At 39.5% G+C, this 17,316-nt stretch overlaps 1 protein-coding gene across 1 annotated transcript; it reads left to right on the top strand.

Annotated features, from left to right (window-relative positions):
- The first annotated feature begins 2,811 nt into the window (after positions 1-2,811).
- On the top strand, positions 2,812-3,495 carry LOC121784252. The gene has a single exon (XM_042182412.1). The coding sequence runs from the start codon at positions 2,812-2,814 to the stop codon at positions 3,493-3,495; it is 684 nt and encodes a 227-aa protein (XP_042038346.1).
- Positions 3,496-17,316: the final 13,821 nt, after the last annotated feature.

Consider the following 17,316-nt stretch of genomic DNA (forward strand, 5'->3'; position numbering starts at 1 on the left):
GTTTCTGGTCGTAGTTGGGTTCGGATTGCTTGGATCCGAAGTGGATTAAGCACCCGACGTATGGATCTGAATGCAGAGTTGGTTGATTGTGCATGAATTTGATGATTAGTTTCCGTGTTTTTGTTTCCCTTCGTCTAGTATATGTAGATCTGTTCTGTTTCCAATTAATCGCCAGTTTCCGACGTCTGAATTATTATATTCTGTTTGAATCTAGTTATTTACTCTGTTTTCTCCATGATCGCGTTTAAATCAGGTAACGAGATGCAGGTCGTTGTTAGTAAATTCATGGTTGTTATCTGCAGCTTTTGATCCGTACTTTGCTGTTTCTGGAAAATGGTCCCCACTGCATGTTTACTTTCTGCTTAGCCTAATTAGGTAGTCGTTTACTAGGTCAAGGTAGTTTGTTTAAGATATTGAAGTTACGAGGATGTTCGATGTTTGTATGCTGTTCTCTGTTTCCTATGTCTAGTGTTAGATTTTATTTCTAAGTCTAATAATAGCTTTCCTCAACCCAAATTTGCGTGGCAGCAGCCAATCACATTTCCAGAGTCTTTTAAATGCCTTCTTACGCATCCATCTTCGTGGGATCGATCCCTACTTCCCTGTACTAATTCATAGTATAGCGGGTTGAGGGTTTCGAATGCGGAATTTGTGTGTCTGACGACCGATACTTCCAGGATCCTTTGAGTTCCTAGACCTTGTGATCTAGTGGATTCTCGGGGTTTGCAAAGCTTGACCTAGCACAAAAGAACACACTCAGTTTCCGAGCACTTCAGTCGGCCGCCTTGGCACAACAGGACTTGAACGGTTCGGCGACCCAATCCCCGAAAAGAAAACATGATGCTCAAGGGCTGAGAAACCACATGAGCAGAATCAATATTATTCCCTCATGGATAATAAAGCCTATGATGTTGATGAATTTGGGGAGATTGAAACCCTCGAGGTGGAGGTGCAACCTAGTAACGACGTCGGTGACACCACCATGCTAATCACGGAGGGCGAGACAAGCCGAGGAACGCATGAAACCCTAAACATTCACCTAAACCTCAGGACCATGGAGGAGAGTGTGGCCGAGGGACAAACCGATTTTGAGATGGCCCCAACACCCGAGAACAGGACTTTGGTGAACAAGCTAATAGCTAACTACATTCTCCTCCTTAAAATGGAAGAGGATTTTTGGTGCCAGAAAGCGGCTCTCTAGTGGCTTGCGGAGGGGGACAAGAATACGAGATTCTACCAAAGTTGGGTAAAACAGAAGAAAATCCACATGCGTATTCATAGAGTCACGGTGAACGGGCAAGAAGTCACAGATGAAGACAGGATCAAGAACTCGGCCGTCGAATTCTTCCAAAACTTGTTAGCACCCACAGCCTCGGTTCTAGCGGATCCTGATCTTAACTTGATCCATCGACTCCCCCCCTCGGAAGAGTTCGAGGACCTCTCAAACCCCCCAGAGGAGGATGAAGTAGAACGGGTTGTCTTTGATATCTCTGGAAACAGTGCACCGGGGCCGGATGGCTTCACGGCCACCTTTTACCAAACATGTCGGAGCATTGTGGGGTCGGATATGGTTAAGGCGGTGAGACAGGTCTTCCTCGGGGCGTTTCTGACCCGGAGCATCACGGCGACGAGCATCGTCCTCATTCCCAAAAAGCACACACCGGAGTCATGGGGGGATTATCGGCTCATTAGCCTTTGCAATGTCATCAACAAAGTCATCACCAAAATACTCACAAAGAGGCTAACCCCCTTCCTCCCACAGGTTATTGCCCCGAACCAAAGTGGATTCGTGAAGGGGCGGCTCCTAAACGATAACGTTCTCCTTGCTCAAGAGATTTTCCACGAGCTGCCATGATGTGCCCCTCCCCCGAATGTGGCGATAAAGATTGACATGGCTATGGCCAATGATCGCGTCCAATGGCCCTTCCTCCTCAAGATCCTTAAACAGATGGGCTCCCCGGACACATGGATATCCCTGGTTGAAAGATGTATTGGCTCTTGCTGGTTCTCGGTGCTGGTCAATGGGGCCCCTTCAGGTTTCTTCAAATCCACCCGTGGGCTTAGTCAGGGAGATCCCATATCCCCGGCCTTATTCGTGATTGGGGCAGATTATCTCTCGCGGGCGCTCGACAAGCTAATCTTGGGTCATCGAGACATGACATTCAAGGCCTCCCGACACTACATGGAGATAAGTCATCTAGCCTATGCGGATGATATTATCATCTTTACCCAAGCAGCTAGAACCCCCTTCGGCGACTAAGAACATGCTTAGAAGAATACGCAGAGGTCTCGGGTCAACAAATCAATCTCGCCAAAAGTAACTTCTACATTGCTGAAAGCCACGATGAATGGGCCACCTCAATCCAGAAGGAGGGGGGATTCCAACGAGGTACATTCTCTTTCCTCTATCTGAGAGTCCCCATCTATCGGGGTGTTAAGCGAACTGACATGTTTATGTTTCTTCGGGAGAAAATATCCTCAAGGATCTCCGGTTGGGCCCAAAGGCATATCTCCTTCGGGGGGAGACTTGTTCTCATCAAAAGCACACTCGAAGCGGTGCCAATACATATTTTCCAAGCCATCGAACCGACAGCCGGTGCCCTCAAGCAACTGGACCAGTAACTGGCTAGATTCTTCTGAGGTTCTTCAAACGATAGGAAAAAGACCCATTGGATCGGATGGGACCAGATTTGCCTCCCTACCGCCGAGGAAGGCCTTGGCGTCCGCAAGTTCAAAGAAGTCCTATGTGCCTTCAACATCAAACTCTGGTGGCGATTCCGGGAGCAAAACTCTTTATGGGCGAAATACAAGATGTCCAAGTATTGCAACAACGCTTCACCGCTCACTTCTAGAATATCGGGGAAGCATAACACAACTTGGAAAAGGCTTATTAGAGTTCGGGCCCAAGCACAGCCTCACATTCGATGGGTGGTGGGGCAAGGGAAAATCTTTTTTTGGGATGATATATGGCTCGGCAAGTCTGCCCTTAGGGATCTCGCACTTAATGATAGGGGATGCCCGAACGCCTTGGTTGGGGACTTCATCTGGGAAGGGACCTGGGATAAGCCCAAGATCTGGTTGCTCCATGCTCGGGCTGGCCTCCCCCAACGAGCTACTGAACAAATCCTTGACACACCGATTGTTGACGGGGGACCTGACATTCCATGGTGGAACCTCTCCCGCTTCGGGGACTTCTCACTCGCCACGACTTGGGAGACCATCCGAACACAACGTCCCATCATCCGGGGATTGGATGATATTTGGAAGGCTTGCCTTACCACCTCAATCTCCATTTTCATATGGAGGCTGCTCTCAAACCGAATCCCCGTTGACACAAAACTCCAATGGCGGAAAATGGAGCTAGCTTCAAAATGTGAATATTGCCCGCATAGGCCAGGGAGTAATCAGTGTATGGAGAGAATTCGATCCCTGGTTCGAAGGATCTTCCCACCATTGCAGATCAATGACACGATTCCAGATAGACTCGGGGTATGAGCGCGGAGAATACAACAGCCAAGCAAAAAGCACCTCAGCCATGCCATGTCGTACCTCATTATGTGGTTCAAATGGGCAGAACAGAATAGGAGCCGACATCAAATGACACAGTTCAAGCCGTTCAACGTGGTTTGGAAGGTCCGGACTTTTATCCGGAACAGTATGGTCATTGGAAATACCAAGCCGAAACACTGGAAGGGCATGAAGCTTAAGATGAATATACCGAGCGAGGCCGAGATAAGACTGCCGAGACCCCTCGCCATGCCGGTCAAATGGCATGCCCCAGATTGGTACTTGATTAAAATCAACACAGACGGGGCGTACTCGGGAGCAACGGGTAAAGCAGGAGGGGGAGGACTTATCCGAAACTCCATGGGAAAGATGATTCTCGCCTTTGTTGCACCATTGGACGCCCATTCGGCACTGTAGGCGGAGCTCAAGGCCGCCCACCTTGGACTGACCTTGGCAAAGGAACTCAAGCAACCGATGTGACTCGAGCTGGACTCGGAGCAAGCGATTAATTTAATCAACGACTCAGGGTGGGCTCCGGCCCATACACGACAAGATGTTGCTCGCTTAATGGTCCTCAAACGTCAAACTAACCTCCATGCCTCCTTCATCCACCAAGAAGGCAACAAGGCGGCGGATTTCCTCGCCAAAATGGGCATGGAAAAATCAGAGCTCTACCGTATGAATGACCTCATGGCCCCACAGCTCCTCAAGGCCATGATCCGCATGGAAGAAATTGGAATCCCCAATATCCGTGTACGAGGTGATGACCCCAACTAGATGGGAGCCCCCAACACGCGTGCTAAGAGTGAGCTTATCGGCATGTTGTTTTTGTTTAATTGTAACATGGTGGGAGTATGATGAGGTCCGAACCATGTGGGTTGGACCACATACTACTCTTATTTTGTCTTGTGTCACGACCGCCCTTACTAAGAATAGTGAAGACGGGGAAAACGTGACGAGGGGGGGACTAAGGAGCGGGGATGAAAAGGGGGATGCAATGAAAGACAACAATAAAGGACGAGATTGAATATGAAAACCCAATTAACTTCAAAAAGAGATATTTTGGTCTATCGAATAGTTAAACAACGGATTAATGTCTCAAGGTAAATAATTTCATAACGTAGTGTGGGAAAAATGAAAGACTTTATCAAGAACGATTCGAAACAAGGCAGCGGAATTCCCATGTATGCCCATGAAAGGAGAGTCATAGGATGACGCCCATGTATGAAGACACGACGCATCCAGGAATTCCTACAGCTCACTCAACACCCGCTGCAACATCCCGCTCAACCTGCACATAGGAACATATGCAGGGCTGAGTACTTGTTGTACTCAATGGGCTTATGCCGAAAACATTTTATAACAGTTATGTCATCCATACCAGTGAACTCGAGTTTTACATGTAGTTAAGGAAATATCACGAGAACACAAAAACATTTTCATAGTCTGGCCAGACAAAACAATCTCCCCACTTTCTCATCAATCAATCAAACAATCACATCCTCTTGCCATAGTGCGACGAAAGTGTGGCCACTTGCAAGGACGGCTCCCGATCCCACCTGTGTACATAGCCTGATAGGGTTTGCGGCCCTACTCAGACCCGAATTCGTTTATCATAGCCCCATAGCCTAATGGAGCGAACTCGCAAACTAGGCATCAAGCACAATCTCAACATAGCTCTATAGCCTAACGGAGCAAGCTCCAACGAACTAGGCATCAAGCACAATCTCAACATAGCCCTATAGCCTAACGGAACAAGCTCAAACGAACTAGGCATCAGGCAACAATCTCAACATCAAAACAATCATGGCATGACATAACACTTTAAACCACCCTTATAGCTCCACAATCATATTTTTGAACCATAAAAGAGTTTAGTAAAATAAAGCCCACCTCGATTGCTTAACAACACAATTCCAACTTATGCAACTCTCGTTCCTCGAGCTCACGTATACTCAATCACCCTTGCCAACGACATTACAATCAGCTTTCCATAAACTTATGTTATCATGCATGTCATATTATTCCTTTTTATCGTTTCCCTTAAATTACCCATCCCATCATTCATCGACATAAGGAAAAACATGCCATAATATTTCTCAACGTGTCATACATAATCACGTCATAGGATACTTTCCCAAATCATACATGCATCATATAGTTCATCAAACTTAGCAATAAGTGATATTTTCACATAACAACAAAACTGGCAGAACTGTGCGGTTGGTTTGTAAAAATCACCAAAAATTCATCCGACCTCATATGAAGCTAAAATTTGGTCACATCACAGTAGACACATTCAAGTTCATTCAGGTAAAGTTTCACACTCAAATAATGTCATTTGGTCAGTCAAAACATTAATACCACTCTCTGGTCGGAATATAAAAATTCTGGCAGCATTGCGCAGTTCATTTGAAAAATTCACCATAAATTCATCCGATGTCCAATGCGGCTGAACTTTTTACACGACTTAGAAGACACTTCTAATTTTCATCTAGTTCAAGAATAACATCAAACGGAGAATACGAAACTTTCTGGGTGAGAATACAAGTTTCTGGCAGAATTGCGCAGTCAATTTTAAACATTTATTAAAAATCCATTTTTCGACAAAAGAGGCTGAAATTCACACGAGACACAGAAAACAACTTGAAATTTACTTGGTAAAATGTTCATATCAAAATTCGATCATTTGATAGGTCAATTACACATCAGAAACCGCTGTTCAAACGTCACAGATTTCAGGCTCACAAATTCGAAATTAGGGTTTTTTCCTCAATCATCCAAATACAATTTTTCATGCTTATAACACACAATCATGCTTAAAAAGGTTCTCATGATCATGTTATCATATAATCACACATCATTCACCCATGAATCATTCAAACTTCACACATATTCATTCAAAATCGCATATTCACAAATCTCCTAATACAAAACACAAATTCCCACCGATTAATTATGCGATCTATGATTCCTACACTCACTATATGCATGAGGGAATCAAGAACAAGGATTCAATGGAAAAAATGAGAAAGAGAATTCAAATATACCTTTCTTGTTCAAAAACAATCGGTAGGAAAGATAATTGATGCGATTCTTCGATGAATCTTGAATTTCCAACTCCAAATTGATGCAAGAACAAAGGATTGGTGAAGAATTGGTGGAGAAGGAGAGGAAGAGAGGAAAAAACGTGTGGGAGAGAGGAGAGAGAGAGAAAAAGGCGTTGAAATAATGGGGTTAGGGTTTGGATTTCTCCCTTTTTATATTCTAGGATTAATTCTCCACTTAAATAAACAAAAATAAAAAATAAAACAAATTGTGGAGTGAAAATAGGGAAAAGGGATGTGTACTAGGGGAGTATTTAAAAAAAAATATATTTAAATCCTCAATTAAATAGGAATATGATTTAAATTGGTAATTTCTTGTAGGAAAAGACTCCCACAAAATAGGTAACAAATAAATTAATCCCACAAGTAATTGAAAGGCATATGGGCGAAAATTATGTAGAATAGCATAGGGATAATTTGGTTTGGATTTAATTTAGATAAATATCCCAAAGCAATTAATTAAATCCAAGAAAGAAAGTATTATTTCCAATGGATAGGAGGGCCGAAAATTCCAAATAATATGGCTAGAAATATATGCATGATCCCACTTGATTTAATTCACACATTGGAAGCTTAATCACATTAACTCACATAACCCACAACAACTAATTTTACATAATTAACTCAAACACATAGAGACTCAATTTCCACAAAAGAAATTCTTATTCAACATCCACATTAATAAAAAAAAGGCATCAAATAAAAATAAAAAATAAAAAGTCACAATTTTCCGGGGTGCTACATCCTTCCCCTCTTAACAGAAATTTCGTCCCGAAATTTGGTCGTCTCACAAAAACAAATCGGGGTCATCTTATCTTCTAACTCCCAAGTCATAGTACTTTCACACATAACACACCTTTATGACATCACACAATTCATGCTCACGTTCCAACATAATAGTATCATCACATTAGCATATTCACACATAACTTCCATACACATGCATACTCTTGCCAATACACCCTTATCATATCATCATCAATTCCATATTTTTTCAATAACTTAAAACATACCTCACTTTCTTGTGGTTGAGTGTGATGCTTCGGATGTTGAGCCTTCGTGACACTTTTAGTCTAGGGGTACTAATCTAGACTTAATCTGAAAGAAGACTCTCGGACCAGAGCGAAAGAACGAAGCTCTGATACCACTTTGTCACGACCGCTCTTACTAAGGATAGTGAAGACGAGGAAAACGTGACGAGGGGAGGGACTAAGGAGCGGGGAAGAAAAGGGGGACGCAATGAAAGACAACAATAATAAAGGACGAGTTTGAATATGAAAACCCAATTAACTTCAAAAAGAAATATTTTGGTCTATCGAATAGTTAAACAACGGATTAATGTATCAAGGTAAATAATTTCATAACGTAGTGTGGGGAAAAATGAAAGACTTTATCAAGAACGATTCGAAACAAGGCAGCGGAAAAACAAGTATCAAAGGAGAGTCATAGGATGACGCCCATGTATGAAGACACGAAGCATCCGGGAATTCCTAAAGCACACTCAACATCCGCTGCAACATCCCGCTCAACCTGCACATAGGAAAAACATATGCAGGGCTGAGTACTTGTTGTACTCAATGGGCTCATGCCGAAAATATTTTATAACAGTTATGTCATCCATACCAGTGAACTCGAGTTTTACATGTAGTTAAGAAAATATCACGAGAACACAAAACATTTTTATAGTCTGGCCAGACAAAACAATCTCCCCACTTTCTCATCAATCAATCAAACAATCACATCCTCTTACCATAGTGCGACGAAAGTGTGGCCACACTATTCGCCCACGAGACCGGCCGACTTGCAAGGACGGCTCCCGATCCCACCTGTGTACGTAGCCTGATAGGGTTTGCGGCCCTACTCAGACCCGAATTCGTTTATCATAGCCCCATAGCCTAATGGAGCGAACTCGCAAACTAGGCATCAAGCACAATCTCAACATACATCTATAGCCTAACGGAGCAGGCTCCAACGAACTAGGCATCGAGCACAATCTCAACATAGCCCTATAGCCTAACGGAACAAGCTCAAACGAACTAGGCATCAGGCAACAATCTCAACATCAAAACAATCATGGCATAACATAACACTTTAAACCACCCTTATAGCTCCACAATCATATTTTTGAACCATAAAAGAGTTTAGTAAAATAAAGCCCACCTCGATTGCTTAACAACACAATTCCAACTTATGCAACTCTCGTTCCTTGAGCTCACGTATACTCAATCACCCTTGCCAACGACAACACAATCAGCTTTCCATAAACTTATGTTATCATGCATGTCATATTATTCCTTTTTATCGTTTCCCTTAAATTACCCATCCCATCATTCATCGACATAAGGAAAAACATGCCATAATATTTCTCAACGTGTCATACATAATCACGTCATAGGATAATTTCCCAAATCATACATGCATCATATAGTTCATCAAACTTAGCAATAAGTGATATTTTCACATAACAACAAAACTGGCAGAACTGTGCGGTTGGTCACATCACAGTAGACACATTCAAGTTCATTCAGGTAAAGTTTCACACTCAAATAATGCCATTTGGTCAGTCAAAACATTAATATCACTCTCTGGTCGGAATATAAAAATTCTGGCAGCATTGCGCAGTTCATTTGAAAAATTCACCATAAATTCATCTGATGTCCAATGCGGCTGAACTTTTTACACGACTTATAAGACACTTCTAATTTTCATCTAGTTCAAGAATAACATCAAACGGAGGGTATTTGGTCGGTCAAACAGAATACGAAACTTTCTGGGCGAGAACACAAGTTTCTGGCTGAATTGCGCAGTCAATTTTAAACATTTATTAAAAATCCATTTTTCAACTAAAGGGGCTGAAATTCACACGAGACACAGAAAACAACTTGAAATTTACTTGGTAAAATGTTCATATAAAAATTCGATCATTTGATAGGTCAATTACACATCAGAAACCGCTGTTCAAACGTCACAGATTTCAGGCTCACAAATTCGAAATTAGGGTTTTTTCCTCAATCATCCAAATACAATTTTTCATGCTTATAACACACAATCATGCTTAAAAAGGTTCTCATGATCATGTTATCATATAATCACACATCATTCACCAATGAATCATTCAAACTTCACACATATTGTCACGACCGCCCATACCAGGGGTATCACAAACGCGGCGATCGTGACCGACATGCATGGACAACAGTTTAAAAGAACAACTTAAGACTTAAAGAAGAAAAACAACTTAGTTTAAAGAAGTTTAAGGTCATTTTTTTTTAAAAGACGTAAAGAAACATACTTTTATAAAGGGCACCGGAAAAATTTGACTTAAGAAATACAACTATATATACAAAAAAAACTAAGGTAAAACGAACATTTAACTTAAATCTCGGAAAACACCATTTTCAGAAAGACAACGTAAACACTCGTTTAAACCTAACACCGCCATACATGTTCAAACACAACACGAAAAGATTAAGGTCTTAAGACATAATTTAAAACATAGCAGCGGATAAATAAGGTTCAGGGAGAGTCAAGGATCACGCCTATGTATGACGACACAACGTATCCTAGGGTCTTTAGCCAGCTCAACATCCACTGCAACATCCCTCTCAACCTGCACATAAGAAAAAGAATATGCAGGGCTGAGTACTTGTTGTACTCAATGGGCTCATGCCGAAAACATTTTAATAAGTTATGTCATCCATACCAGTGATCTCGAGTTTTATATAGTAAGAAATATCACGAGAACACAAAAAATCCAAGTCTGGCCAGACAATTTATCTCCTCATTTTCCACATCAATCAATCAATCACATCCTCTTACCATAGTGCGACGAAAGTGTGGCCACACTATTCGCCCACGAGACCGGCCGACTAGCAAGGACGGCTCACGATCCCCTCTGTGTACACAGCCTGATAGGGTTTGCGGCCCTACTCAGACCCGAATTCGTTTATCATAGCCCTATAGCCTAATGGAGCGAACTCACAAACTAGGCATCAAGCACAATCTCAACATAGCCCTATAGCCTAACGGAGCAAGCTCAAACGAACTAGGCATCAGGCAAAAATCTCAACATCAAAACAATCACGGCATGACATAACACTTTAAACCACCCTTATAACACCACATCATATTTTCGGAAAAATAAAGAGGTTTGAAAAGAAAGCCCACCTCGATCGCTTAGCAAATTCACAACCCAACTTATAGCAACTCAGGATCCTCGAGTTCACGAGTACACAACACCCTTGTCAATGACAACACAAGTCAGCCTTCCACATCAACATTTTACTATGCATGTCCTATCGTTTTCTTTCTCATCGTTTTTCTCACATTCCCCAACCCAACATACGTCAAAAGGGTGTAAAGACACACGTAACACATTCCAACTTATCACAAGTGATTTCAACATTTAAACACGTTCCTTGGACATACATGCATCATATAATACTTTGAAACTTGAAACTAGGTGTCATTTTAACAAGGCAGAAAACTGGCAGAACTGCGCGACCGTTTTGTAAAAATCACTTTAAATTCACCCGACCTTATATGAAGCTAAATTTTGGTCACAATACAGAGGGCACATTCAAGTTCATCCATGAAAATTTTCACACCGAAATCACGTCATTTAGCCAATCATATCACATATTAAACTCTCTGGTCGGAACATACAATTTCTGACAGTACTGCGCAGTTCATTTGAATAATTCACCATAAATTCATCCAATGCCCAAAAAGGCTGAAAGTTTAACACGACTCAGAAGTCACTTCAATTTTTCATCTAGTTCAAGAATCACATCAATCGGAGGTTATTTGGTCAGTCAAACAGAAAACGAAACATTCTTGGCGAGAACATGAGTTTCTGACAGATTTGCGCAGTCAACTTCAAAAATTTATTAAAAATTCATTTTTCAATAAAAAGGGCTGAAATTCACACGAGACACAGGTAAGACCCTGAGGATTACTCAGTAAAATTTTCATATCAAAATTCGGCTGTTTGATAGGTCAATTACTCATCAGAAGCTACTGGTCGAACATCACAGATAACAGATACATAATTTCTAAATTAGGGTTTCCTTCTCAATCATCCAAACACCAATTCTCATGCTTATAACACACAATCATGCTTGATAAGACTCTCTTAATCATGTTTGCACATAAACTTACATTATTCACCAAAGATTCCAATCAAACTTCACACAATTCAATTGAAACGCATATTTATCAAGGTTTTCAAGCAAACTCACTTTCCCTCCCCGATTAAACTTGCGATCTACGATTCCTACACCCACTACATGCATGTAGGATTCAAGAACATGGTTCAAATGAAAAGAATGAGGAAAAGTGAAGCCAATATACCTTCTTTGACAAAACGAATCGGTAGAACCAAGAAACGAGGTGATTCGTCGGAGATTCTTGAAAATAAACTTCAATGGATGCAAGAAACAATGGTGGAAGAAGTTTTTTTGGAGAGAATGTGGAGAGGGAGGAGGGAGGCACGAAAATTGAGGGAGAATGGGGGCTAAGGTTTAGTTTAGGTGTTTTTATAGGATTAGGGTTAGGTTTAAAATCAATTAATTAATTAATTGTGGGGAAAAATACAATTAAATAAATCCCACAATTAAAAGAATAAAATAAGCATGTGGGAAGGGGAGGAAATTTTCGAAAATTTCATGTAGGAATAGCAAGAAATTTATTTGGTATTTACTTGGAGAGAATATATTCACAACTTAGGAAATAAAAGTGAATATTTCATAAACAAGGGAACAAAATAAATTAAATCTCCAAGTATGAAAATAATGGTGGGGGCCGAAAATTTCCATAAGGAATTTGCACAAGGAAATTATTTAAATCCCCAATTAAAAGAATAGGATTTAAATTAGGCAATATATTTATAGGAAAAAGGCTCCCATAAAATAGGCAACAATTAATTAAATTCCCACAAGGAAAATATTGCATAGGGGGCGTGTGATATGGGAGAAAAGTAGGAGAAAAAAATATTCACATCCCCAATTAATTAGACATAGGAATTTATTTGAATAAAAAGGGATTCCACAAATTAGGAAACAAATAAAATATCCTCCAAAATTTAGTGCAGGGGCCGAAAATTGCTAACCAAGGAATGTCGCAACTCTCTATTTATTTTAGGTGAAGAAATAAATTATAACATGATTTAATTGGATTAAATTCAAAGGAAGAGAGTCAATAAAGCACCAATTAAATCAAATGAAAATAATTCTTTCTCCTATAGGAGATTTTCGAAAACTCCCAAGGAAAATAAAAATGGAGTTCGAATTCCATGTAGTACCATTTAGGGGTCATTTGGTTTGGATTTAATTTGGATAAGTATCCCAAGACAATTAATTAAATCCAAGAAATGAAATACTATTTCAATAATTAGGAAGGGCCGAAAATTCCAATGAATTGGCTCGAAGAATATAAATGCATGATCCTATTAATTAGTGTCAATTACACATCAGAAATTCGATCATTTGTTAGGTCAATTACACATCAGAAACCGCTATTCGAACGTCACAGATTTCAAGCTCACAAATTCGAAATTAGTGTTTCTTCCTCAATCATCCAAATACAATTTTTCATGCTTATAACACACAATCATGCTTAAAAAGGTTCTCATAATCATGTTCTCATATAATCACACATCATTCACCAATGAATCATTCAAACTTCACACATATTCATTCAAAATCGCATATTCACAAATCTCCTCATACAAAACACAAATTCCCACCGATTAATTATGCGATCTATGATTCCTACTCTCACTATATGCATGAGGGAATCAAGAGCAAGGATTCAATGGAAAAGATGAGAAAGAGAATTCAAATACATTTCTTGTTCAAAAACAATCGGTAGGAAAGATAATTGATGCGATTCTTCGATGAATCTTGAATTTCCAACTGCAAATTGATGCAAGAACAAAGGATTGGTGAAGAATTGGTGGAGAAGGAGAGGAAGAGAGGAAAAAACGTGTGGGAGAGAGGAGAGGGAGAGAAAAAGGCGTTGAAATAATGGGGCTAGGGTTTGAAATTCTCCCTTTTTATATTCTAGTATTAATTCTCCAATTAAATAAACAAAAATAAAAAATAAAACAAATTGTGGAGTGAAAATAGGGAAAAGGGACGTGTACTAGGGGAGTATTTTAAAAAAATATATTTAAATCCTCAATTAAATAGGAAAAGGATTTAAATTGGTAACTTCTTGTAGGAAAAGACTCCCACAAAATAGGTAACAAATAAATTAATCCCACAAGTAATTGAAAGGCATATGGGCGGAAATTGTGTAGAATAGCATATGGATAATTTGGTTTGGATTTAATATAGATAAATATCCCAAAGCAATTAATTAAATCCAAGAAAGAAAGTATTATTTCCAATGGATAGGAGGGCCGAAAATTCCAAATAATATGGCTAGAAATATATGCATGATCCCACTTAATTTAATTCACACGTTGGAAGCTTAATCACATTAACTCACATAACCCACAACAACTAATTTTACATAATTAACTCAAACACATAGAAACTCAATTTCCACAAAAGAAATTCTTATTCAACATCCACATTAATAAAAAAAAGCCATCAAATAAAAATAAAAAAATAAAAAGTCACAATTTTCCGCGGTGCTACATCTTGGCACACCACTTTTGGGTGTGGCCACGTTTGTACCTCGCTGATTTTTGAATATAAGGATGAGGGACCCACGAATCCTTCATCGTGATGGTGTTATATCGATCAAAATGATCTTATCTTGATGTAATTACCTAACAGAGATCGTACAATGAAAGTTTATAGGTCAATTGGATTGATATGGTTTGCTTTTTTTTTATCGAACACCTTCACGGTGGAGGGTTGAGTAGGTCCCTCATCCCCTATATATCATCAAAACAAAAAGTTTATACACCAACTATCCCAAAAGTGGACAGTCATACAAAAGCAGCAAACTACTTTCAACAAAAACAAAGGAAAACAGAAAATAAACTATCAAAACTGAAGCAAAAAACCATCTGGTCCAGTTGTCTGAGCCTGTGCCTGAACCAGTTGGTAAACTCTTGTCCATCATCCCCCGGTCCATCATTGCACTCCATTCCAGATATGGAAATCATCAGCCAAAGGCAACAAAGGTAAACACAATCAGAACCTAAAATTAGGAAGACCAAGCTGGTCCAATCTGCACAAGGCCCTAACACGAGGGGGGGGCGAACTTCTTGTATATTCTCTCTTCTCCTCTGATAGAACTCCAATACCTGCAAAGAAATCTGCAGATTTGTTACCCTCTGTCACGACCGCACTTCCTAAGGATAGAAAGCACGGTGGATCGCGACTAATGGGGGAATTAAGAAGCGGGGAAGAAAGGGGAAACAATCAAAGGGGTTCGACATGTAGATCAAAAGACGAAACTTTATTATCAAACTATAGTCTGAGATCACGAAGCAACATAGTTTGAATGAAAATAGTTCAACAGATTAAGGAAACATAAGAGTTTTTTTAAAACTTGACGTAGCGGAAGCATTTGAGAGTTAGCTACTACTATGTATGAAGACACAATAGCAACTGGAACATTTATTGAATACGGTCTTTGTCCAAATGCTCAACATCCTCCGTCCTCGTCAACGCTCAACCTGCACATAGGGAAAACACATGCAGGGACTGAGTATTTGATGCACTCAGTGAACTCATGCCCGAAATACATTTTATCGATAAAGTTATGTCAGCCATCATTGAGTGAAACTCGGGTTTTTCTTTAAAAGGCCGAGAAACACTAAAATCATTCCTTAAATAAAATAGTGTCCGCGCGGACAATGTCATCGTCATCCTCCATCATATACCATATCTGAACCATCATGTGAAACGAGAATGTGGCCACAAACTCGATCACTGGACCGGCCGACCCAAGGGACGGCTCACGATCCCCATCAATGCACTAGCCTAAGTAGGGTTCAGACCCTAGTTAGACCTGAATTTGTTAACCATCAAAGTCTAGTAGAACATTGTTCTAGTAGACAATCAGATAGGCAATTCAAACATAAAGTACGGCATGACATAATATTTAAACCACCCTTATTTCACCATAAACATATCATTTGCAAATAAAGAAGTTTAAGTAACAAAGTCCACCTCAAAAACTTAGAGTTTCCTTAAGTAGCTTCTCGTTCCGACTTTAGTGGGTGTGCGAACCACCTTTTTGGAAAGACATAAATTACACATCAATCTTCATAACAAAGACATATAGAATGCATGCACTCTAATTAAAGTCTTTTATTTCGTTTTCTCAGTTTTCATGCATTTCCGATTATTCGGCGGCCACACAAGACGTCACGTGCGACGTCGATTGGCCACTTATGCCCACTCTTTCCTCCGTTGGCTCCTCGTATTTTCCATGACGTCAAAAAATATATATAAAATTAATTAAGCGCATAATTAATTTATCGCAACCATTTTCCTTTGCATTTATTTTATTCCGGACTTGGGATGAAATTATTCATAATTTGAAGTATTCCAGAAATTAATTAAAATTTCCCACGATTAAATTAAATTATTCTTTACGATTAAATTATCGGCCCAACATTTAATCATTTCCCATATTTCCAAATTAACTAAGAACCCAAGGCGTCACGTGCGACGTCGGTCGGCTGCTTACGCCCATTCTTTCCTCCGTTGGCTCCTCGTATTTTCCATGACGTCAAAAAGTATATATAACATTAATTAAGCGAATAATTAATTTATCGCAACCATTTTCCTTCGCATTTATTTTATTCTGGACTTGGGATGAAATTATTCATAATTTGAAGTATTCCAGAAATTAATTAAAATTTCCCAATATTAAATTAAATTATTCTTTACGATTAAATTATCGGCCCAACATTTAATCATTTCCCTACCTTATATTTCCAAATTAACTAAGAAGCCCCAAATACATTAAAAGAGGGCCCAACTAAAAAAAACTTCCAATTAAGTTATAAGGCCGAGTTATTTATGTGAGACGAACAAATTTCGGGGCGAAATTTTTGTTTAGTGGGGAAGGATGTAACATCCCAAACTTTTTGACCCTTTATATATTGATTTGAAATTTCGATTAAGAAACTTTTATTTATATGTGGTTAAATGAATTGCGTGAAATAATTATCGTGGGTGATGTGGAATGAAGTGATTGATATTTTATATTTTCCAATGTGGGGAAATAATTATTAGGATCATGCATTTATATCTTTCGAGCCAAGTCATCAGAATGTTCGGCCCTTTTTAATTATTGGAATAGTATTTCATTTCTTGGATTTAGTTAATTGCCTTGGGATATTTATTTATCCAAATTAAATCCAACCCGAATGATTCCTAAATCGTAATACATAAAATTCGAACTCTAGTCTATTACCTTTGGAAGGTTCAAAAATCCCCTAATTAAAATAGGAGGATGAATAATTTTCTTTGATTTAATTGGTGCCTTGTTGACTTCTTTCTTTGAATTAAATCCAATTAAATCATGCCACATTTTATTTCTTCACCCAAATTAAATAAAGAGTGGAAATAATCCCTTGGCAATTTCCCTTATATTTTCAGCCCCTACCTCATATTTCCTACTTGGAGATTTAATTTATTTTGTTCCCTTGTTTATGGAATATTCATTGTTTTTATTTCCTAAATTGCGGATTTATTTCTCTCCAAGTAAATATCAAATAATTCCTTGTTTA

This window comes from Salvia splendens, chromosome 21 (genome assembly GCF_004379255.2).
Source record: "Salvia splendens isolate huo1 chromosome 21, SspV2, whole genome shotgun sequence".
Classification (NCBI taxonomy): Eukaryota; Viridiplantae; Streptophyta; class Magnoliopsida; order Lamiales; family Lamiaceae; genus Salvia; species Salvia splendens.

Excerpts from the sequence above, each read along its gene's own strand:
- LOC121784252 (XM_042182412.1), top strand. The coding sequence starts at position 2,812 with ATGTCCAAGTATTGCAACAACGCTTCACCGCTCACTTCTAGAATATCG.